The 27,410-nt window shown below is 42.8% G+C and overlaps 1 protein-coding gene across 1 annotated transcript; it reads left to right on the forward strand.

Moving 5' to 3' along the window:
• Nucleotides 1-20,434: 20,434 nt before the first annotated feature.
• Nucleotides 20,435-26,336, forward strand: LOC135533160 (protein Aster-B-like; the record flags this gene model as incomplete). The annotated part of the gene is made up of 4 exons (XM_064960565.1): nucleotides 20,435-20,969; nucleotides 24,704-24,788; nucleotides 25,450-25,604; nucleotides 26,220-26,336. Coding segments are annotated over exons 1-4 (513 nt in total), but the record flags the coding sequence as incomplete, so codon positions are not given.
• Between the last annotated feature and the right edge of the window lie 1,074 nt (nucleotides 26,337-27,410).

The raw sequence follows: 27,410 nt of genomic DNA on the forward strand, positions 1-27,410 counted from the left end.
GCCGGGGGGGGCCATTATGAATAGGATTACATTATGAGAACGGCTATGAGATAGAATTTTTATTATGAATAAATTATTATGAAGAACGGAATTTATTATAATAGAATAGGTTATTATGGGAACGGGGGCTTATTATGGGGCCCGATTATGGGGTAAATTATTATGAGAACCCATTATGGGACGGGGTATTATGCGGGGCGGAATTATTATAAGGGGATAAATTATTATGAGAATACATTATCAGGGTAATTTATTATAACGATACGTATAGGAATACATTATGGACCGGAACCCTTTATTATGAATAAATTATTATGGGATAAATTATGGAACGGGAATTATTATAGACGGGAATAATATAATGAACGGAACGGGGATACGAGGCGGGTATATGGGAATAAATTATTGGAATAGGAATATATATGATATGGCGGAGAATTATTATGAACTTTAAATTATTATTGGAATACATTATAACGATAGCCCCTTTATTATGAGAATAGAATTTATTATAGGGGAATAGGAATACAGTAATAGAATTATATATAATAGAAATTACATTATAATTAAATTATTATGAAATTTATTATGGGAACAGAACTTATTATAATTATTTAGAATTAATATAGGGGCAGAATACATTATGAAGGACAGAATATTATGGAACAGGGTATTATGGGGCGGGAATTATTATGAGGATAAATTATTATGAATACATTATCGGGAATAGGGCTTACATTATGGCATTACGTATGAGGACCCATTAAATTTTTATTATTAATAGAATTTATTATAAAGGGAGCGGGGATTTTATTATGGGGATTAGAATATATGGGGCCCGGGAATTATGGGACCCGGGGTATTATCGGGACGGAACATTATATGAATTAAATTATTATGAATAAATTATTATGATGATAGGGCCCATTACGGGAATTATTATGGGGGCGGAATATTATGAGGGGCAAATTTTATTATGAACGGGACCTACGGGGACGGGAGTACGTATGGGGTATTATGGGGTTAGGGCCGGGGCAAAATATTATTGGGATAGGGCGTATCGGAATAGGAGCATTATGAGGAGAAATACGTATGGGGGCGGGATTTTATTATGAGAACCCGAGAATAGAATTACGTATAGAAAATTATTATAATGGAGTGGGAATTACATTATGAGAATACGGCGGGGGACGGTATGAGGAATTTTATTAATGAGGAATTAAATTATTATGGGAATAAAATTTATTATAATAGGAGGTTATTGTGGGAGCGGGAATTATTATGGGAATACGTATGAGGGCCACGTAAAACATTATAGGAACGGGGTATTATGGGAACGGGAGGGGCGGGGTATTATAATGATAGGAGGTATGGGAGGCAAATTATTATAATATTATGCATTACATTATTGAAAACGGGAATACATTATGAACATTATGAAATTAAATTATTGTAGAAAATTAGAATTATTATGAGAATAAATTTTATTATGGGACTTAGGGCGTATGGGAGTATTATGAGAATACGTGATTAACTATTGAAACAGGAGCTATTATGAAAATTATTATGGGGCAGAATTATTATAATATTATGAGAACAGAATTTATTATGAAAATTAGAATACGATATGATATTTAGGTACGTATGAGGATAAATTTATTATGGGGGCGGGGGCCTATTATGAGGGGGACCTTGAGGATAGTATACATTATGGGGGCGGTATTATGGGACGGGGTATTATGGTGGGCGGGATTTATTATGGGCGGGATTATTGGGGCGGAATACATTGGGTATGCGATACATTGCTGAAACGGGAAATACGGTACGTGGACCGGAATTATGAGAATGGGAGCACGACCCCCGGTTAGGGCGGGTACGGGACGGGGGCGCATTTAGCGGGATTACATATGAGAATACGTGCGGGGTTAATATGGGGCGGGTATACCCCCATGAGGAATACGTGGGCGGAATTATTATGGAATTACATTATAGGGGCGGAATACGGCCCCTGGAGATAGAATACATTATGATGATAAATTTATTATAATTAGAATTACATTATGGGGCGGGGCCCGATTATGAGAATTAGGGTATTATGGGACGGGAAAATTATTATAATTAATAACGGGAATAGAACATTATGAGGATAGGATACATTATGAGGATACATTTATTGTAAGGATAGGATACATTATGAGGACAAAATATGGGGTACGTTGTGGGGATAGGATACCTTATTATGGAGACAGGATACATTACAGGAGGACAGGATGTTTATTATGACGGGACAGGATACATTATGAGGACAGGATACATTATGAGGACAGGATACATTATGAGGAGCGGGTATACATTATGAGGACGGGATACATTATGAGGATAGGATACATTATGATCGGATAGGGATACATTATGAGGGGCGGGATACTTTATGAGGAACGGGAATACAATTATGAGGATACATTATGAGGACAGGAATACATTATGTTTATTACATTATGAGGACGGGGATACATTATGAGGACAGGATACATTATGAGGATCAGGATACATTATGAGGGATAGGATACATTATGGAATGGGATACATTATGAGTGATAACATTATGAGGAACAGGATACATTATGAGGACAGTACATGACAGGAGGATAGAGACTACATTATATGAGAGACAGGATATCATTGAGAGCAGGATGAGGATTACATTATGAGGATTGCATTATGAGGACAGGACATATATGAGGATTACCCCACGGGGGCAGGATAAGCAGGAGACAGGATACATTGAGGAATACATTATGAGGGAACAGGAGTACATTATGGATACATTATGAGGACACATTATGAGGATACATTACGAGGACAGGACATAGTTATGAGGACAGGATACATTATATGAGGACGGGATACATTATGAGGACAGGAATACATTATGGAGGACAGAATACATTGTGATGGGGGATACATTATGAGGATAGGATACATTATGAGGATACATTATGAGGATAGGATACATTATGAGGATTAAATCATTATGAGGATACGGGATTATTATGAACGGGAATTACATCATGAGGGACGGGCCACATTATGAATGGAACAGGATACATTATGAGACAGGATTACCATTATGAGGACAGGATATATTATGGGGGCGGGATACATTATCCGGGGATCCCATTATCGAGGGACCGGGGGCCCGATTATGAGGAATACGGTAACCGATACGGACAGGATAAGCATTATGGGCCGGCCGGGGCGGGATACATTGTAGGATACATTATATGGGGGCAGGACCCCCGCCGATAGGGGATACATTATGAGGATACATTAGGAGGATACGGCAGTACGGGGATACATTACGCGGACACATTATGAGGCTTAGGGCTACATTGTGAGGACCCGTTACATTATGATGGATAGGCCCCCATTATGAGGACGGGATACATTATGAGGATAGGATACATTATGAGGATACATTATGAGGACAGAGATTACATTATGAGGAATAGCATTACCTTGAGGACAGGGTACATTATGACGGGGCAGGGTATTACATTATGAGGAACAGGATATCATTTATGATGATAGGACACATTATGATGGGTACGGAATACATTATGAGGATAGGATAACATTATGAGGACAGTATACATTATGAGTGACAGATACATTATGAGGACAGGAGTACATATAATGAGGACAGGATACTATGGGGTAAGAGTGATCATGAAGATTACAATATTGAGAATTAGGATACATTATGAGGATACAGTTATGAGGAATAGGATGCCCTATGAGGAACAGGATGCATTATGAAGACAGGGCGTACATTATGAGGATTAGGATACATTATGAGGACAGGATACATTATGAGGAATACATTGTGAGGGCAGACATTGTGGAGGACAGGGTACATTATGGGGACATGGTACATTATGAGGGCGGGAGGCCGGCCCCGCCCGGGCAGGGCCCGGCCCCGAGGACAGGAGTTGCATTACCCGGGTGACAGGGTACGTTATGAGGATAGGACACATTATGAGGACGGGGCACGGTGTGCCCGGGGCGGGATGCACCGTGGGGACACGATACATTGCGGGGCATAGTGCCACGAGGATAGGCTACGTTATGGGGGCAGATACGTTATGGGGCCAGGATACGTTACGGGGGCAGGATACCCCACGAGGACAGGCTACATTGCCGGGGGCGGGATACATTATGAGGTACAGGATACATTATGAGAATAGGCTACATTATGAGGACAGGATACATTATGAGGGTACATTATGAGAGGACAGGATACATTATGAGGATACGATACATGATGAGGATTAGGGTACATTATGAGGATAGGATACATTATGAGGGCAGGATACGTTATGAGGATACATTGTGTGGATAGGCTACAGCCTGGGAGCAGGGCCGGCCCATTGCTGAGAGCCTAGGCATACATATATAGATGGGCTACATTGCTGAGGACAGGTGCATTGTGAGGATACATTATGAGGATACATTATGAGGATACGTTATGAGGATAGGATACACATTATGAGGACAGGATACATTATGAGGATCACGATAGAGACATTATGAGGACAGGATTACATTATGAGGACAGGATACATTATGAGATACATTATGAGGACAGGGCTACATTGTGAGGATAGGATACATTATGAGGATAGGACATTATGAGGACAGGATACATTATGAGGACAGGATACATTGATGCAGGACCGGATATTGAGAGGACAGGATACATTATGAGGATTTAGGGTCAATATGAAAGGAATAGGATGCCTTGAAAATGAGGATACATTATGAGGATAGGATACATTATGCAGCGGATAGGATACATTATGAACAGGGCGTATAGGCAAATTATGAGGAAACAGGATACATTATGAGGACAGGGTACATTATGTAGGATAGGATACATTATGAATGCCGACACATTATGAGGACAGAATACGACAGGACGATAGGATAGTTATTTGTGAAGAATCAGGATTACATTATGAGACGGATTTTACATTATGAGGATACATTATGAGGATACATTATGAGGATACATTTATGATGAACAGGACACATTATTAGTAGGACAGAAATACGTGAGGATACATTACGGAGCAGGATACAATATTGTGGAACAGGATACATTATGAGGATACTGTTGATGAGGAACAGGTGTGCATTATGAGGATGACATTATGTAGGATGCATTATGAGGACAGGATACATTATGAGGACAGGATAAGCTGAGGCGGCTAGGGATAAGACGGTGAGGGATAGGATACTTATTATGAGGATAGGATACATATATGAGGATACATTATGAGGATACATTATGAGGATACATTATGAGGACAGGATACATTATGGGACGGGGTACATTATGGTAGGACCCGGAATACGGCCTATGGGGACACGGATACATTATGGGGCTTAGCATTATTGTAGGATAGGACCTACATTACTGAGGACAGGAATTACATTATGTAGGACAGGATACATTATGAGGACGGAGATAAGTATTATGAGGATAGGATATTCCCCTTATGATGGATACAGGATGAGGACAGAGGCCCCCCTATGAGGACCCGGAATTATGAGTGCAGGATACATTATGATGGATGGGACATTACGAGGACGCATTATGAGGATACATTATGAGGACAGGATATTTTCATTATGAGGACATGGGTACATTATGAAGACAGGAATACGTTATGAGACAGGACATTATGAGGAGTACGTGAAATTACATTGTAGGGATAGGATACATTGCGGGGCGTCCCCATTATCCCCGAGGACGGAGGAGACATAAAGACTGAGGATATCATTATGAGGATACGGAATACATTATGAGGAATTACATCATGATGGATTAGGAGTGCATTATGAGGATAGGACCGCGTAGGGGACCGGGCGCGGGGTGGGGACCCCGAGCAGCAGTAATGAACGGAATTAGGATATCGATTATGAGGATACGAAATTATGAGGTACAGATTACATTACGAGGATACATTATGAGGACATTGGATAATCATTATAGGGGGCGGGACCCGTTGGGGATACACTATGAGGACAGGATACGTTATGAGGACTACATTATGAGGGTACATTATGAGCGGTAGAATACATTAAGAGGCGGCATTATGAGGATAGGATACATTATGAGGACAGGTTACATTATGAGACAGGATGTATATTATGAGGACAGGATACATTATGAGGACAGGATTACATTATGAGGATTACATTGGGAGCAGAACGTAGGATTACGTTATGAGGATACATTATGAGGGACAGGATACATTATGAGGACAGGAGGCAGTGTGAGGGCCGGATACATTATGAGGATAGGATACGGTATGAGGACAGGATTACATTATGAGGACAGTATACATTATGAGAGGACCAGGAGACATTATATGAAGGACAGGATACATTATGAGGATAGGAGCTACATTATGCGGAGCAGGAGTACATTATGAGAATAGGATACATTATGAGGATACATTATGAGAGATAGGATACAGTGAAGAGGACAGGGCACATTATGAGGGCGGGAGCGGCCCCCCGAGGGGACCGGGCCCCATTGTATGAGGAACAGGGATACCCATTATGAGGAGTACATTATGGGAGCGGGACATTATGAGGATAGGATACATTATGATGGGCAGGATACGGGTATGAGGACATTATGAATATTAGTGGGGGCGGGGGCGGGACCCCCCCGGGGGCGGGGGTACGGGTGCCGAGACGGGTATGGGGCGGAATTACGGCCCCTTGGACCATTATGAGGACAGGGATTTTATTACGGTTATTATGGGGACAGGAATACATTATGAGGAGGGATACGTTGCGAGGAATAGGGGTACATTATGATGGAGATACATCGCGAGGATAGGGATACGATGGAGGAGTGAGGATACATTATGGGGACAGTATACATTATTGGGGACGGGCTATCATTATGAGGAGCAGGATTACATTATGAGGACGGGATACATTATGAGGTACAACGGAGACGGGGTATTACGAGGACGGGATACCCGGGGCGACCCGCGGGACGGGGTACATTATGAGGGTACGCTACGGACGTATGATGGACGGGGTACATTATGAGGATACATTATGAGGATCAGGACCACATTATGAGGGCGGGCCCCCGTGTGGGGCGGGTATTATGGATACGGAATATGAACGGAATAGAGTATACGGGATATATGAGGAGCAGGAAGTATCATTGAGGAGTGATACATGAACTGTAGGATATGGATACCCTTATGAGGACAGGATACATTATGAGGATAGGGATACATTATGAGGACTTAGGAATGCATTATGAGGAGACGATACCAATATGAGGATACACAGAGGACTACATTATGAGGACAAGGCAATATGAGGATAGGTTTATTACATTATGAGAGACAGGATACATTATGAGTGACAGGATACATTATTGAGGACAGTGATTACATTATGAAGGACAGATACATTACGAGGATACATGAAGAGGCATAGGATACATTGTGAGGATAGGGATTACATTATGAGGACTTAGGATACATTATGGAGCCGCATTAGGATACATTATGAGGACAGGATACATTTGTTAGAGGACAGGATACATTATAGAGGACAGGATGACAATGGCGAGGATACATTATGAGGGCAGGAGCCCACATTATGAGGGCAGGGCCCGACGGATAGGGCACGTTATGAGGGTTGGGAATACATTATGAGGATACATTATGAGGATCAGGGCACATTATGAGGACGGCCGATACACCATGAGGATAGGATACATTATGAGGATAGGGCATTATGAGGACAGGAATACATTATGAGGACAGGGCCCATTATGAGGACAGTGGCCCATTAACGGGGCGGGGTATTGGGAGCGGGGTATTATAGTAGGACACATTAGGCAGGAGCCCAGGATGCGTTATTATGAGGGCAGAGGTACATTATGAGGTAGGGCTACATTGGGGACAGGAATACATTATGAGGATAGGATACATTATGAGGACAGGATACATTATGAGGGCATTATATATACGTTAGAGGACTACATTATGAGGACAGGATACATTATGGGGACAGGATACATTATGAGGATAGAATACATTATGAGGATAGGATACATTATGAGGATACATTATGAGAGATACATTATGAGGATACGTAGAATGGGTTATTAGGAACCCGGGGGCTAGGGCCACCGGAGGGTACATTATGAGGGACAGGAACTATGAGGGGAATTATGATGGACAGGATACATTATGAATGGAACATTATTAGATTGGATACATTATGAGGAGTACATTATGAGGATTAGGATACATTATGAGGAGGGCGGCCCTATGAGGATGAACATTATGAGGACAGGATACATTATGGGGATAGAATACATTATGAGGAATAGGGCACATTATAGAGGATACATTATGAGGACAGGATACATTATGAGGACGGATACATTATGAGGACAGTGATACATTAGGGGGATACATTATGAGGATAGGATACATTATGAACAGGATACATTATGAGGATCTTTAGGATATACATTATGAGGATACACTATAGTATAGGATCCACTACACAGTACATATGGGATACGGATATTAGTATGGGATCAGAATTATTATGACGATACATTATGTGAGGATAGAATTGCTATATGAGGTACATGATAGGGACAGGGCATTATGAGGATAGGGATTACATTACTGAGGACAGGGTACGAGGATGAGGATACATTATGAGGATAGGGCTACATATGGACAGGATACATTATGAGGATAGGGATCCATTATGAGGACAGGATACATTATGAGGATACAGGGCAGGATCCATTAGGGACGGGACAGCTTATGAGGACAGGATACATTATGGGGACCCGTACATTATGAGGATAGATACGTGTGGGGACGGGATACATTATGGGGACAGGCCCATTATGAGGATAGGATACATTATGCGGGTAGGAACATTATGGTACCCCCCATTATGAGGACAGGATACATTATGAGGACATTATAGGATACATTATGAGAATGTATTATGAGGATACATTATGACGGGACATTATGAGGACAGGGTATTATGGGTCATTATGAGGAGCGGTCATTATGAGATAGGAACATTATGAGTTAGGATACATTATAGATGGGGTAATTAGAGATATATTATGATGACGGATACATTATGGGACAGGATACATTATGAGGACAGGATACATTATGGGGCAGGGTACATTATAATCATTATGAGGATAGGATACATTATGAGGACAGGATACATTATGAGGACGGGATACATTATGAGGAGGACAGAGTATTATGAGGACAGGATACATTATGAGAGATACATTATAGGAGGACAGGGGAGCCTACATTATAGGACACATTATAGGACTACATTATAGAGGACAGGATCATTATGAGGATACATTATGAGGATAGGATACATTATGAGGACAGGATGCATTATGAGGACAGGAGGTGTATTATGAGGACAGGATACATTATGAGGATACATTATAATGATAGGACATATAGGAAGTACATTATGAGGACAGGATACATTATGAGGACAGGATACATTATGAGGACAGGATACATTATGAGGATAAGGTTACATGAGGATAGATCATTATGAGGACAGGATAGACATTATGAGGACAGGAATTACATTATGAGGAATATAGGACAGGTACATTATGAGGACAGGATCATTATGAGGACAGGATACATTATGAGGAGTACATTATGAGGACGGGATACATTATGAGGGCGGAGCCGGGGCGGATACATTATGAGGATAGGGATACATTATGAGGACAGGGCTACATTATGAGGGACGGGATGCACATTATGAGGACTGAGGCATACATTGTGAGGACAGGATACATTATGAGGACGTGCGAGGCCCGGGATACATTATGAGGACAGGATACATTATGAGGATACATTATGAGGATAGGATACCCGTGAGGGACGGGGCCCATATGAGGGACAGGATACATTATGAGGACAGGATACATTATGAGGACGGGACGCATTATGAGGACGGGATACATTATGAGGATGGGATACATTATGAGGATAGGATACATTATGAGGCGGATATATTATGAGGATTACGTATGAGGACAGGGTCCATGTAGGACGGGATACATTGGGACGTGGGCCAGGATACCCTACGGGATAGGACCCATTATGGGACAGGATACATTATGAGGCGGGACCGTTTGAGGGCAACTTTATGAGACAGGATACGGGATGGACGGGAGCCCTCTAGGGGTGGGGCCCCCCCATGAGGACGGGACCCATTATGAGGACAGGATACATTATGAGGATGCATTATGAGGATAGGATACATTAGAGGGACAGGATACGCCCCGGATTATGAGGATACATTATGCACGGGACAGGATTACATTATGAGGACAGGAATAGAACAGTATGAGTACGAGGATACATTATGAGGACAGGATACATTATGAGGACCGGACCCATTATGAGGATAGATCATTATGAGGACAGGATACATTATGAGGACAGGATACATTATGAGGACAGGATACATTATGAGGACAGGATACATTATGAGGATACATTATGAGGACAGGATACATTATGAGGACAGGATACATTATGAGGACAGGATACATTATGAGGACAGGATACATTATGAGGACAGGATACATTATGAGGACAGGATACATTATGAGGATTACATTATGAGGATAAGGACTACATTAGAGGACAGAATATTATTATGATAAATTATTGTGGGGTAGATACATTATGAGGACAGGACCATTATGAGGGACAGGATACATATGGGACGGATACATTATGAGGATACGATTATGAGGACAGGATACATTATGAGGACAGGATACATTATGAGGACAGGATACATTGTGAGGACAGGATACCCGTATTGCCATGAGGACAGGATACATTATGAGGATACATTATGAGGGATAGGGTACATTATGAGGACAGGATACATGGTGAGTACAGGAGCCAGGGATACATTATGAGGACGGGATACATTATGAGCCGGGATAGAGATGCAGGGTAGTGGGGACGGAGGATACATTATGAGCGGGGACCTATGCGGAGTACAGTACGTATGAGGACGTAAGGGGACGGGACACGTTATAGACGGGACAGGAGCGGATACATTATGAGGATACGGGTATATATGAGGACAGGAATGCATTATGAGGAACGGGATACATTATGAGGACAGGATACATTATGGAGGATAGGATACATTATGAGAATGGGATACATTATGAGGACAGGATACATTATGAGGATTATGAGTATAGGATATATTATGAGACGAGCAGGATTACATTATGAAAGGATACATTATGAGGATAGGGTATACATTATGAGGATAGGATACATTATAGAGGATACATTATGAGGACAGGATACATTATGAGGATACATTATGAGGATAGGATACATTATGAGGACAGGATACATTATGAGGACAGGATACATTATGAGGACAGGATACATTATGAGGATAGTATACATTATGAGGACAGGATACATTATGAGGATAGGATACATTATGAGGATAGGATACATTATGAGGATAGGATACATTATGAGGATACATTATGAGGAGAATAGGATACATTATGAGGACAGGATACATTATGAGGGATACATTATGAGGATAGGATACATTATGAGGATAGGATACATTATGAGGACAGGATACATTATGAGGACAGGATACATTATGAGGATAGGGTACATTATGAGGATAGCATTATGAGGACAGGATACATTATGAGGACAGGATACATTATGAGGATACATTATGAGGACAGGATACATTATGAGGATACATTATGTGGATACATTGAGGATAGGATACATTATGAGGACAGGATACATTATGAGGACAGGATACATTATGAGGATAGGATACATTACGAGGATAGGATACATTATGAGGATACATTATGAGGATACATTATGAGGACAGGATACATTATGAGGCTACATTATGAGGACTAAATACATTATGAGGATACATTATGAGGATAGGATACATTATGAGGATACATTATGAGGATAGGATACATTATGAGGACAGGATACATTATGAGGATACATTATGAGGACAGGATACATTATGAGGACAGGATACATTATGAGGATAGGATACATTATGAGGACAGGATACATTGAGGATACATTATGAGGATACATTATGAGGATAGGATACATTATGAGGACAGGATACATTATGAGACAGGATACATTATGAGGACAGGATACATTATGAGGATACATTATGAGGATAGGATACATTATGAGGACAGGATACATTATGATGATACATTATGAGGATACGATACATTATGAGGACAGGATACATTATGAGGATACATTATGAGGACAGGATACATTATGAGGATACATTATGAGGATACGATACATTATGAGGACAGGATACATTATGAGGATACATTATGAGGACAGGATACATAATGAGGATACATTATGAGGACAGGATACATTATGAGGATACATTATGAGGACAGGATACATTATGAGGATACGATACATTATGAGGATAGGATACATTATGAGGCTACATTATGAGGACTAAATACATTATGAGGATACATTATGAGGACAGGATACATTATGAGGACAGGATACATTATGAGGATACATTATGAGGATACATTATGAGGACAGGATACATTATGAGGACAGGATACATTATGAGACAGGATACATTATGAGGACAGGATACATTATGAGGACAGGATACATTATGAGGACAGGATACATTATGAGGACAGGATACATTATGAGGACAGGATACATTGAGGATACATTATGAGGATACATTATGAGGATAGGATACATTATGAGGACAGGATACATTATGAGGATACATTATGAGGACAGGATACATTATGAGGACAGGATACATTATGAGGATACATTATGAGGATACATTATGAGGACAGGATACATTATGAGGATACATTATGAGGCTACATTATGAGGACTAAATACATTATGAGGATACATTATGAGGACAGGATACATTATGAGGACAGGATACATTATGAGGATACATTATGAGGATACATTATGAGGATAGTATACATTATGAGGACAGGATACATTATGAGGACAGGATACATTATGAGACAGGATACATTATGAGGACAGGATACATTATGAGGATACATTATGAGGATAGGACACATTATGAGGATACATTATGAGGACAGGATACATTATGAGGACAGGGATACATTATGAGGACAGGATACATTATGAGGATAGGATAAGCATTATGAGACAGGATACATTATGAGGATAGGATACATTATGAGTGATACATTAAGGAGGATAGGATAATACAGTGAGGACAGGATACATTATGAGGACAGGATACATTATGAGGATACGTTATGAGGACAGGATACATTATGAGGATAGGATACATTATGAGGATAGGATACATTATGAGGATACATTATGAGGACAGGATACATTATGAGGATACGTTATGACCACGAGGTCTAAGAAACAGACCTCTCCACATAGCCAGAGAAATGAAGGGGAAAAGAAACAGTCAAAGAAAAGGGGATAAAGTGAGAACTGTGCAGTTTCTCTGCATGACAGCACTTTCCCCACCAGGAGGCTGAAGAGATGTGGGCAATGGGCCCTCAGATCCTCAGAAAGTTCTACAGCTGCACAATTGAGGGTATCTGACGGGTTGCATCACCGCTGGTAAGGAAATTGCAAGGCACCCGGCCGCAATGCGCTACAGAGTGGGTGGTAGTGCATCACTGGGGTCATTCCCTGCCATCCAGACCTTTATACTCAGGTTTTTGTGTGTCAGAGACTCCAGCCAGCCAAGCCATAGACTGTTCATCAGGCACCACACGGCAAGTGTTTACCAGTGCACCAAGTCTGCAACCAAAGCACAATTAACAGCTTCTACCCCCAAGCCAGAAGACTGCTAAACAAGACTGCTAAATAGATTATCAAATGGTGACCTGGACTACCTGCATTGACCCTTTTTTGTACTAACAACTTGTACTGGCTCTACACACACACACTGGACTCTACCCACACACTCACACATACTTACTGACATCCCATCACACACACTGGACTCTACCCACACTCACACATACTGACACCCCAACACACACACTGGACTCTACCCACACACACACTCACACATACTTACTGACAACCCATCACACACACTGGACTCTACCCACACACTCACACATACTGACTGACACCCCAACACACACACTGGACTCTACCACACACTCACACACATACTGACTGACACCCCAACACACACTGGACTCTACCCACACACTAACACATACTTTGACGGACACCCCAGCACACACACTGGACTCTACCCACACACTCACACATACTTACTGACACCCCAGCACACACACTGGACTCTACCCACACACTCACACATACTGACTGACACCCCAACACACACACTGGACTCTACCCACACACTCACACATACTGACACCCCAGCACACACACTGGACTCTACCCACACACTCACACATACTGACACCCCAGCACACACACTGGACTCTACCCACACACTCACACATACTGACACCCCAACACACACACTGGACTCTACCCACACACTCACACATACTGACTGACACCCCAACACACACACTGGACTCTACCCACACACTCACACATACTGACACCCCAACACACACACTGGACTCTACCCACACACTAACACATACTGACACCCCAACACACACACTGGACTCTACCCACACACTCACACATACTGACACCCCAACACACACACTGGACTCTACCCACACACTCACACATACTTACTGACACCCCAACACACACACTGGACTCTACCCACACACTAACACATACTGACACCCCAACACACACACTGGACTCTACCCACACACTAACACATACTGACACCCCAACACACACACTGGACTCTACCCACACACTCACACATACTGACACCCCAACACACACACTGGACTCTACCCACACACTCACACATACTTACTGACACCCCAACACACACACTGGACTCTACCCACACACTCACACATACTTACTGACACCCCAACACACACACTGGACTCTACCCACACACTCACACATACTTACTGACACCCCAACACACACACTGGACACTACCCACACACTCACACATACTGACACCCCAACACACACACTGGACTCTACCCACACACTCACACATACTTACTGACACCCCAACACACACACTGGACTCTACCCACACACTCACACATACTTACTGACAACCCAACACACACACTGGACTCTACCCACACACTAACACATACTGACTGACAACCCAACACACACACTGGACTCTACCTACACACTAACACATACTTACTGACAACCCAACACACACACTGGACTCTACCCACACACTCACACATACTGACACCCCAACACACACACTGGACTCTACCCACACACTCACACATACTGACACCCCAACACACACACTGGACTCTACCCACACACTAACACATACTGACACCCCAACACACACACTGGACTCTACCCACACACTAACACATACTGACACCCCAACACACACACTGGACACTACCCACACACTCACACATACTGACACCCCAACACACACACACTGGACTCTACCCACACACTCACACATACTGACTGACACCCCAACACACACACTGGACTCTACCCACACACTCACACATACTTACTGACACCCCAACACACACACTGGACTCTACCCACACACTCACACATACTGACTGACAACCCCAACACACACACTGGACTCTACCCACACACTCACACATACTGACACCCCAACACACACACTGGACTCTACCCACACACTCGCACATACTTACTGACACCCCAGCACACACACTGGACTCTACCCACACACTCACACATACTTACTGACACCCCAACACACACACTGGACTCTACCCACACACTCACACATACTTACTGACACCCCAACACACACACTGGACTCTACCCACACACTAACACATACTGACACCCCAACACACACACTGGACTCTACCCACACACTCACACATACTTACTGACATCCCAACACACACTTTCATATTTACCACATACGATGCTGCTGCTATCTATTATCTATCCTATTGTCTAGTCACTTTACACCTACCAATATTTATTCTGAACCAAATATAAATGCAACATGTAAAGTTTTGGACCTAACGAATTTATTTCCATTGTAAAAACCCTTGCTGTGTGTCTCTCCGACATTTGTAACATTGTTTCAATGTTCAAATTCCATCTCCAGCTGTCCTGTAGTAATGAACGTGTCGGGACGAGACAGAAAGGCAGACAGCGTTTCTCAGCCAGTCAAAATCATGAATCAGCTGCCATCATTTTTGATGGATATATACAAAGAAATGTAAATTAAAGAAAGGTCAAATGAAATGAAGTGCAGCTATTTTGCAGTCTTTCAAGCTTCAGTTAGAAGTGATTGTGTTAGCTGTGTTGGCTAGCTCCTCTGAACAACAGTGTCCTGACGAGAGAGCACATTTTCTATGCCAGGAGAAATCGTGCCTCATTAGCTCATTGTTATGGATGTATCCACATAAATGTCACTAGAAAACAACTTAAACTAATGCAGCTACTGTTGTTATTCTGGCTGCACTGTTTGATGTGACTGTAAATTAGATATAGTTGGCTAGCTAGCAAGCAAGGGATAAGAATGTTGCCAGCCAGTATGGCAATGGAACATTTAGAATGAACAACGAGGTCGCGTCCATAGATACAGAACAAAAAGACTGAATGTCTGGGTCGAGTCTCCTGCAACCAAACCGATAGAACGAACGACCGACCGGTTTGGGTAGCAACCCTAGACTTGTGACAGGACTATATCTTGTGTAAGGATGAAATAGTATGAATAAATTCATCAAAATATATTTCAAAAAAGAAAATATGTCCATCATTATTTTCATATGTTAAAGGTTACCCATTGTATAAAAGTGATTGGGGATATATTGGCACGGTGCCAATATCTTCAAAACACCGACTTCGAGGGCATTATCACTTAAAAACACAGTCAACTATAATAAGCACATTCGTCGTTATTAAAACCTATCACCACTGCCTGAACTGCCCTAGGGACACATCTATTGAAAATGTATTTTGGAGATCATTCCAAACATGTGAAGCAAGAAAACTAAAGGCTGGCTTACCAAAGGAGTCTCAAGAGTTAGCCAACTCTGTGAACGGGTTTGATAACAAACCATTTTTAAATATTAAAAATGAAGTTAGGTAAGTTGGCTAACGTGTCACTTTGAATCTGAACAGTGAAGTTAGGTAAGTGGGAAGCTTGTAGAACAGGGCTTTGGAAATAAAAAATAAACGGAATGATGTGATCTGAGTGACTTCACAGAGGTAACTAAAAAAAGGATCGGTATGTAGGCATTTCACCGTTCTTCTACACCTGTTGTATGCGAAGCTTATGACAAATCAAATGGGATTTGATTTGAAACACACCCAGTCAATAGACAAGCTGTAGTTGACTATGGCTGCCCGTCTATCATAGGGTTGTTCACACAGCCTAAAATAGCATGTTGTTCCAGGTGCATAGTGGGAAACACATATTGTTTCTCGTCTCCGCAACGTGTTCAATGGACCTTGACTTCAACCATTCTATCAGTGGCGGTCTGAACAGAAAGGGGAGAGGAGATGCACCCAGTGACAATGATATATGTAGGCTATTACCCTACGCACTGAGTCATGTTCAGTAGAGGGAGAACATTTTAAAACAGAGTGAAACGTGGAGGGACCTCTTACACTTGTCCATTAAGACGCACTCCTTTTCATTTTCCATTTCAAAACGGTTTTGCTACAGTGTGTCTGACCTGAACACGTCCCTGGTTCCTTTGGGTAACGTCACAGGGAGACTGCAGGGTCTCAGCCAGATGTTTGTGTGGGGGGAGACGAGAGGGAGACGAGAGAGGGTGAAGGTGGAGAGTCAGGTTTGGGGGGGTGTAGCTGCATGAATCACCTTTCTGGTATGAGTGTAGGCGCCACCGACGGCCCTAACTCCAAATCCCCGTCCATCAGAGGGTCTTTGGAGTTCATTCACCCCATGTCCTGAGAGATAGGGAGTGGGAGGGAGAGAAAAAGATTTGGAGAAGGAGAGCAATCTGGCTGGGGAGTTGTCCTTGGCAATACTACAATGTTTACACTATAGATAAACACACACACACATACATACAATGGGTACTTCTGTGTGCTGCTCTCTCTCTCTGCGCACAAAACCTCTGAATTCATGGTTGCCTCCCTCACTTTTCCAGGAAAATAAATTCACACTGTGTATCATAAGAGGAAAAACACACACACACACACACACACATTGATTCCTGTGTATCCTCTGGGTCTTCACATAGAGACCTATAGGGGTCAACTCAGTTCATTGAGGGGGCAAAGAAAGGGCTTTTTCAAGGAAGTCAATTGGTTCTCTAAACTTCCTGAAGTGTTGTTGTGATGTGTTGGGCCACCATGGGGTGGGGTAGAAACAGGCTTTCTGACAGGCTGAGAAGGAGAGAGGGAGGGACTGGACAAGGAGGAGGAGAGGGAGAAGGGTTTTTGGACGGGATTCATACCCATAAAACCATACAGGCACCCACAGCAGGCACACTGCTCAAAACGCGCACACTCACATTGCAGAAACACACACACACTCAAACTTACTCCTGCTGCACTCAAGTACCCCTCTACACCCACCCCACCCACTGGGCTAGGGCCCTCCCATTTCCCCTCTCTCTCTCTCTTTCTCTCTATCTTTTCTCTCTCTCCCTTAACACAAAAACACTCACACACTCGCTCCTCCTACACAGCTTTTTTGTTATAAAGCAGAGAGAGAGAGAGCGCAATTTCAGCAGTAGGACTAGAGTCCTGGTGTGAGCTCTGTTGTGGTTTGCCCGGTCAGTAGTGTGCAGTGGTTCGTGTGGTCAGTCACAGGGTTTACACTCTGTCCTGGGATGCACTGTTGACCACTTTCATTGATGAGTAGCTGGTCCTTCACTGGACAAAGCATCCCAGACTGGCCAAGAGGATTTTTTCGGTTTTCTGCCCTCTCACTGAGGACAAAGACTTTTTGTGTGTGTGTGTCCGTTTTCACACATTGGAATACGACTGAGAGTGAGAGAAGGAGAGCGAGCAAGAGGCGACTGCTCTTTTTGTTTGGGGATTATATTTTGATTTGCTGAATTGTATTTTTAGATGTTGAGACTGCTTGAGCTGGGCTTGTATGGTTTCTCGGTGTCCGTGTGGAAAGATGTGCTTTTTTTCCCCCCTCCGTGTGGATTGCGTGTGTGTTGATATGTTGGGATAAATATTGCTTTTGGGAAATCATTTGAGGAGACCGTGCCTTTCTACAGCACCTTTGGAGGTATCGCTCTCTGACATTACTTTGGGGATGACGGCAGTGTCTTCGCTCCCTAGGTTTCTCTATCCTGGGCGTAGAAGATGTCTCTGAAGTCCATGTGAAGAGGACTGTTTTAAACCAACGTCTTAAAAGCAACGCTGGTCCACCCATTGATTCCAGACTACAAAGCATTGTTGCATTTTCCTCTGAAATCTTTAACTGGCTGGAGGCTTGTCCTGTGTCTGTCCCAGGTGTCTTAACCCGGGTTTAACTTGGTCCTGACTTGGTCTTAGACCGTTCTTAACCCGGACCAACCGGTGCACCTGGCTCAACTGGCCTCTCAAGTTTTACGAGGGGGGATCAACTTTCTCCAAAAACAGAGAGGGAGGGTGGGGGACGTTTCCATTACAGAAAAAGGGGTCTCCTGCTTACATTGTGGACACTAACTAACTGTACTTTATGGATTTATCAGAGTCATTATTGACCCTGGCTGTCATCTGGAGTTCTTGCCATCTCCCAGCCTGGACTTTTAGCTGGAGAAAGGAGTAGCCTTCCGCTTGCCACTGGTCACCAGGGTTTACATGAGTTACATGTCAGTCATGAATGTGGGTGTGTGTGTGATAGCAGGGACACCCATAGTTTCTAGGTTCTACCGTTTTTGTAGCGTTAGGAAACGTTCACACTCCTTCGTTCTTGAGTACTGAGTTGTGAAATATGCTGTTAATAAATCTGTCTTTTTTAAGTTATGCTCCGCACCAAAGCTCTGCTAGCTACCTGTGGTGGTCGACCTGTAGTTGTGACCGATATCGTTCCAGATAGCTCTGGTTCCCACTGCTCTCTGGGAGGGTTCAGAGACGTGTTGTATTACTTCTGACCATACCAGAGGAGAGAGAAAGGGGAGAGAGAGAGAGAGATAGAGGGAGGGGCTGATGACAAACAACCACTCCCCCGAGGGTTGAGGTTACTGTAGGTCAACAGCAGCATCGGCACTGTGTGTGTGTGTGTGTGTGTGTGTGTGTGTGTGTGTGTGTGTGTGTGTGTGTGTGTGTGTGTGTGTGTGTGCGTCCGCATGTGTGTGCGCGTCTAAGGGAGCAATCAGAATCATGACCCAGGCCTAAAAAACATTTGGCTCTCAGAGACGGCAAAGAATTTCACTTCGACGACAAAGGGGGAATACCAGACCAGCACCGACCACTCTCCAGGCTTAGAGACACTGCTCACACCTCTGACCAGAGACAAGAGAGAAAGAAAATAAGAGGGAGGGGAGCGGTGAGAGCCAAAAGAACATAGAGGCCCAGGCCATGGATATTTCAGTCAGCATGGACACCGAGAATGGGACAGACTGGGAGTGTCTGTCTGACTGGGAGGCTATCCCTCAGCCACAAGACGATGAGATCCAGGCCGAGGCCCAGGCCCAGTGGGAGACCTGGGACTGGGAGTCAGAGAGGGTCCCAGCCGTAAGTCACCCTCCATTGAGCTGGGGTGGGGGCGGAAGGGTGTTGGTGGTGGGGGTTACAGTTTGAGAATTCCAAGCGGATAATCAAGTCGGGGTACCTCTGTGACCAAAGTGACTTGTGGTCTACATGCGGTCGCGGTCATTATTTTGTACGGCTTTGGGGTTGAAACAGGACTCATAAACTTCTCATCTCCCTGTTTAGAAAGTATCTAAATTCCCAAACCAGTGCATTAGAATCCAGTGCACTACTTTTGACCAGGGCCCATTTGGGACATGACCTTAATTGCTCAGAGCGTTGCATAGCAATGAATCACTAGAGTTGTTTTGGTCTTTATATTTATTGAACCTTTATTTATTGAACCTTTACTTAACTAGGCAAGCCAGTTAAGAACAAATTCGGATTTACAATGACAGCCTACCCTAACCCGGAATACTTAATTTCCACCATAATTTGCAAATAAATTCATAAAAAATCCTACAATGTGATTTTCTGGATTTTTTTTCCTCATTTTGTCTGTCATAGTTGAAGTGTACCTATGATGAAAATTACAGGCCTCTCTCATCTTTTTAAGTGGGAGAACTTGCACAATCGGTGGCTGACTAAATACTTTTTTTGCCCCACTGTATACACACGACATGACCAAAAGTATGTTGACACCTGTTCGGCGAACATCTAATTATAAAATCATGGACATTAATATGGAGCTGGTCCATATTGCTGCTATAAGAGCCTCCACTCTTCTGGGACGGCTTTTCACTAGATGTTGGAACATTGATGCGGGGACTTGCTTCCATTCAGCCACAAGAGCATTAGTGAGGTCGGGCACTGATGTTGGGCGATTAGGCCTGGCTCACAGTCAGTGTTCCAATTCATCCCAAAGTGGTGAAATGGGGTTGACCTCAGGGTTCTGTGCAGGATCTTCCACATCGATCTCGACGAACCATTTCTGTATGGGCCTCAATGTGCACGGGGGCATTGTCATGCTGAAACCGCAACGGGCAGGTAGCGATCTCCTGGCATCCGCCAAACCCAGGTTCATCAGACTACCAGATAGTGAAGCGTCATTCATCACTCCAGAGAACGCGTTTCCACTGCTCAAGAGTCCAACGGCGGCGAGCGTATACCACTCCAGACGATGCTTGGCAATCTTAGGCTTGTGTGCGGCTGCTCGGCCATGGAAACCCGTTTCGTGAAGCTTCTGATGAATGGTTATTGTGCTCACATTGCTTCCAAAGGCAGTTTGGAACTCGTTAGTGACTGAGGACAGATTATTTGTGTGCGTTTCAGCAGTCGGCGGTTCTGTGAGCCACTTTGTGGCTGAGTCGTTCCTAGATGTTTCCACTTCACAATATCAGCACTCACAGTTCACCGGGGCTGCTCTGGTAGAGCAGGAATTTGACTGACTGACTTGTTGGAAAGGTGGGATTCAATGACAGTGCCAACATTGAAAGTCACTGAGCTCTTCAGTAAGGCTGACAATGACAATGTTTGTCTATGGAGATTGCATGACTGTGTGCTCAATTTTATACACCTGTCTGCAAAGGTTGTGGCTGAAATAGCCAAATCCACTCATTTGAAAGGGTGTCCACATACTTGTGTGTATATACAGTACCAGTCAAAAGTTTGGACACACATACTCATTCCATGGTTTTTCTTTATTTTTACTATTTTCTATGTTGTCGAAACTATGAAATAACAAATATAGTATCATGTAATAACCAAAAACCTGTTAAACAAATGAGAATATATTTGAGATTCTAGCCACCCTTTGTCTTGATGACAGCTTTGCACACTCTTGGCATTCTTTCAGCCAGCTTCATGAGGTAGTGGAATGCATTTCAATTAACAGGTGTGCCTTGTTAAAAGTACATTTGTGGAATTTCTTTCCTTCTTAATATGTTTGAGCCAATCAGTTGTGTTGTGACAAGGTATGGGTGGTATACAGAAGATAGTCCTATTTGGTAAAAGACCAAGTCCATATTATGGCAAGAACAGCTCAAATAAGCAAAGAGAAACAACAGTCCATCATTACTTTAAGACCTGAAGATCAGTCAATCCATTAAATTTCCAAAATGTTTAAAGTTTCTTCAAGTGCAGTCGCAAAAACCATCAACGCTATGATGAAACTGTCTCTCATGAGGACCACCACAGGAAAGGAAGACCCAGAGTTACCTCTGCTGTAGAGGATGAGTTCATTAGAGTTAATTACGCCTCAGAAATTGCAGCCCAAATAAATGCTTCAGAGTTCAAGTTTTTTTTTTTTTTGGTTACTACATGATTCCATATGTCTTATTTCATAGTTTTGATGTCTTCACTAGTATTCTACAATGTAAAAAAAATAAAAATAAAGACAAATCCTTGAATGAGTTGGTGTGTCCAAACTTTTGACTGGTACTGTATATACTTCGGTCTCTAACCACATTCTTTCTCTTGTATCATCTGCTCTGAAAATGGTCTTATCACTCCTTACAAACTAATTACATTCATCATAGGGTAGACCCATAGAGATGTACTGGAGAGCTCTTCTCCTATTCCCGTAAAGGCCTCTTTTGTGACAGCATGCCCAGGGCCAATCTCCATTTTAAAGTAGTTGTACCCGCTATCCAACTGTGTGGCCAGCAAAGTAACACTAGCTTTAGTTCTAGGCCAATGGCGCTTACCTTACAGAGCACTGGGGTGGTTAGAGTGACCCAAGGTGATGTGTATCCAGTCCACCACCATTACCACCACTCTGAGGGCTAGTTGGCTGCATTCCCTCCCTTTTCAGGCTAAAGAATGCAGTGTTTGTGTGTGGATAGACAGGCAGACTGGGCAGTGGTCAGCAGCACTCTGGAAGAAAATGTGTTTATGTGAATCTCTCCTTTCAGTGAGAGGGAGAGAAATAGATACAGAGAGGAAGAGGGGAAGAGAGGCAAAGGGAAAGAGAGCCAGAGAGACAGAGAAAAAGAGGGGAAGAGAGACAGAGGGGAAGAGAGACAGAGGGGAAGAGAGACAGAGGGGAAGAGAGACAGAGGGGAAGAGAGACAGAGGGGAAGAGAGACAGAGGGGAAGAGAGACAGAGGGGAAGAGAGACAGAGGGGAAGAGAGACAGAGGGGAAGAGAGACAGAGGGGAAGAGAGACAGGGGAAGAGAGACAGGGGAAGAGAGACAGAGGGGAAGAGAGACAGAGGGGAAGAGAGACAGAGGGGAAGAGAGACAGAGATAAAGAGGGGAAGAGAGACAGAGGGGAAGAGAGACAGAGGGGAAGAGAGACAGGGGGGAAGGGAGACAGGGGGGAAGGGAGACAGGGGGGAAGGGAGACAGGGGGGAAGGGAGACAGGGGGGAAGGGAGACAGAGGGGGGAACTCCAGCTGAAGCCCGGGTATTAGCATATTTTAGAGTGCTTGTTTAGTTTGTGATAGGAGGTTCTGGGTGATTTCATGCTCTGACAAGTTGTAGGGAAACAGAGGGCACACATTGTTTGAGTCAAGGCATGCAGTAGCCATGGTCAAATCACTGAATGGTAACTTTGGAAATCTACTTTAACAAGTCTACTACAATTTTCAGAAAAAAAAGATGATATTCAAATAATTAAATATGTTCACAGTTTGTTCGTTGCGTCGGTGGGGGGATTACACTTGCTTGTGTTTATAAAATATTTTATGTGTGTATTTATATTAATGAGTAGACTACTTTTGTGTAAATGGGTTGTCTCTCTCAATGTTTTTTATGTTATCCCTCTCTCCCCGCTGCAGGTATTGAGTCCCACGTATAAGCAACGCAATGAGGACTTCAGAAAACTCTTCAAGCAGCTACCCGACTCAGAACGCCTCATTGTGGGTGAGTAAGATGGAATGATCAATGAAAAACTATACTGAACAAGAATATAAACACAATAGGTAAAGTGTTTGTCCCATGTTTCACAAGCAGAAATAAAAGATCCCTGAAATGTTTCAAAGGCACAAAAAGCGTAGTTCTCAAAAATGTTGTGCACACATTGTTTACATCCCTGTTAGTGAGCATTTCTCCTTTGCAAAGATAATCCATCCACCTGACAGGTGTGGGATATCAAGAAGATGTTTAAACAGCAGAGGTCATTACACAAGTGCACCTTGTGTTGGGGGCAATAAAAGGCCACTCTAAAATTAGCAGTTTTGTCACACAACACAATGCCACAGATGTCTCAAGTTTTGAGGGAGCAAGCAATTGGCATGCTGACTGCAGGAATGTCTACGAGAGCACAATGTCTTGTGCTCTTGCCAACTCCATTTCTGTCATTGTCAAGCCAAACGGCCTGGCTTCACAGCAATCTTCAAATATGAACATTCTATCATTAATGAAGCCAGACTGTTTGGCATGATAATTAGTGACAAGGCGTTGGCATGATAACATAAATAGACTGGTTAGATGTTTATATGTCTTATATTTATTGCTAGAGCGATGAGCCTCTAATAACCCCATGACCTTTAATAACCGGATGACCTTTGACCCTGTGTGGCAGACTACTCCTGTGCCCTGCAAAGAGATATCCCCTGCTGCAGGGGCGCTCTACGTCTCGAAAAATTGATCTGTTTCATAGCAACATCTTCCGCTGGGAAACGCTGGTATGGACTTTGGTATCTTACCAACAGGTTACTCTGTCCCTTACTGCCCCAAGTTAGCTCTCACATAAGAATGAGGTTATCTATTTTCTATAAATAGAAGGTATTCGACTTAAAATTAAAACAGAGTTGATTTGCTTGGTTTGTTCCATAAAACGCAGTACTAAAGCTACCGTCTGAGATTTGTGAATCTATTTCATTTCTGTCTTATTTGCTCCAGTGGCGCAGCTGTCTAGGGCACTGCATCTCAGTGCTTGAGGCGTCAATACCGACACCCTGGTTCGAATCCAGGCTGTATCACAACTGGCTGGATTAATCCCATAGGGCGGGCTGACATTGGCCCAGCTTTGTCCGGGTTTGGCCGTCATTGTAAAAAATAAGTTGTTCTTAACTGACTTGCCTAGTTAAATAAAATAAAAATATATGTGTTAGATTTTATTATATCATTGTTAACAAGCAACAAGAATGCAAACAAACAATGTATAGCTGAAAACTATGGTTCAAACCATAAAATCTCTTGGATGCCATGGCCTGTCAGTTCATGCATCTAGAGCGCTGTCTGAATTTGAGCAGTGTTACATTTCCCTCCACTGTATGCCAAATAAGTATTGTTGAGGACTGATCTTTTATTTTCCCAATCAAGGACTTTGACTGTCTGTGTTATCTGTAGTCTTACGTTCTCTCTCTGGCTTCGACGGTGCGGTTGAAGGATATCTGCAGCATGACCAAGGAGAAGACGGCCCGCCTCATTCCCAACGCTATCCAGCTGTGCACTGACAACGACAAGGTCAGCACTGGACACACACACACACACACACACACACACACACACACACACACACACACACACACACACACACACACACACATTTTATACAGTGCCTTCAGAAAGTATTAACACCCCTTGACCTTTTCCACATGTTGATTTAAAATGGACATTTAGTTGTTTTATATCACTGGCCTTCACACAATACCCCATAATGTCAAAGTGGATTTTTGACATTTTAACAAAATAATTTAAAAATGAAAAACTGAAATATCCTGAGTCAGTAAGTATTCAAACCCTTTGTTATGGCCTAAATAAGTTCAGGGGTAAAGATTTGCTTAACATGCATAGCCTTACTCTGTGTGCAAGAAAGATTGTTTTTGTGTTTTACATTTTTTTATTGTTTTATGACGACCTCATCTCACACACACATACAATTTTTTTAAGGTCACTCAGTCGAGCAATGAATTTCAAACACCGATTCAACCACAGGGAAGTTTTCCAATACCTCGCAAAGAAAGGCACCTATTTGTAGATGAAAAAATATATTGAATATTCCTTTGAGCATGGTGAAGTTATTCATTACACTTTGGATGGTGTATCAATACACCCAATCACTACAAAGATACAGGTGTCCTTCCTAACTCAGTTGCCAGAGAGGAAGAAAACCACTCAGAGATTTCACCGTGAGGCCAATGGAGACTTGAAAAATTGGTTAATGGCTGTGATAGGAGAAAACTGAGGATGGATCAACAACATTGTAGTTACTCCACAATCCAAACCTAATTGACAGAGTAAAAAGAATACATTTTGTACAGAAAAAAATATTCCAAAACATGCATCCTGTTTGCAACAAGACACTAAAGTAATTCTGCAGAGAATGTGGCAAAGCAATTAACTTGAATGTTTGGGGCAAATCCAATACAATGCATTACTCAGTACCACTCTCCATATGTTCAAGCATAGTGGTGGCTGCATCATGTTATGGGTATGCTTGTACTTGTTAATGACCGGGGAATTTTTCGGGATAAAAAGTAAACTGAATAAAGCTAAGAACAGACAAAATCCTAGAGGAAAACCTGGCTCAGTCTGCTT

Source organism: Oncorhynchus masou, unplaced genomic scaffold, assembly GCF_036934945.1.
Source record: "Oncorhynchus masou masou isolate Uvic2021 unplaced genomic scaffold, UVic_Omas_1.1 unplaced_scaffold_2255, whole genome shotgun sequence".
NCBI classification, from domain to species: Eukaryota; Metazoa; Chordata; class Actinopteri; order Salmoniformes; family Salmonidae; genus Oncorhynchus; species Oncorhynchus masou.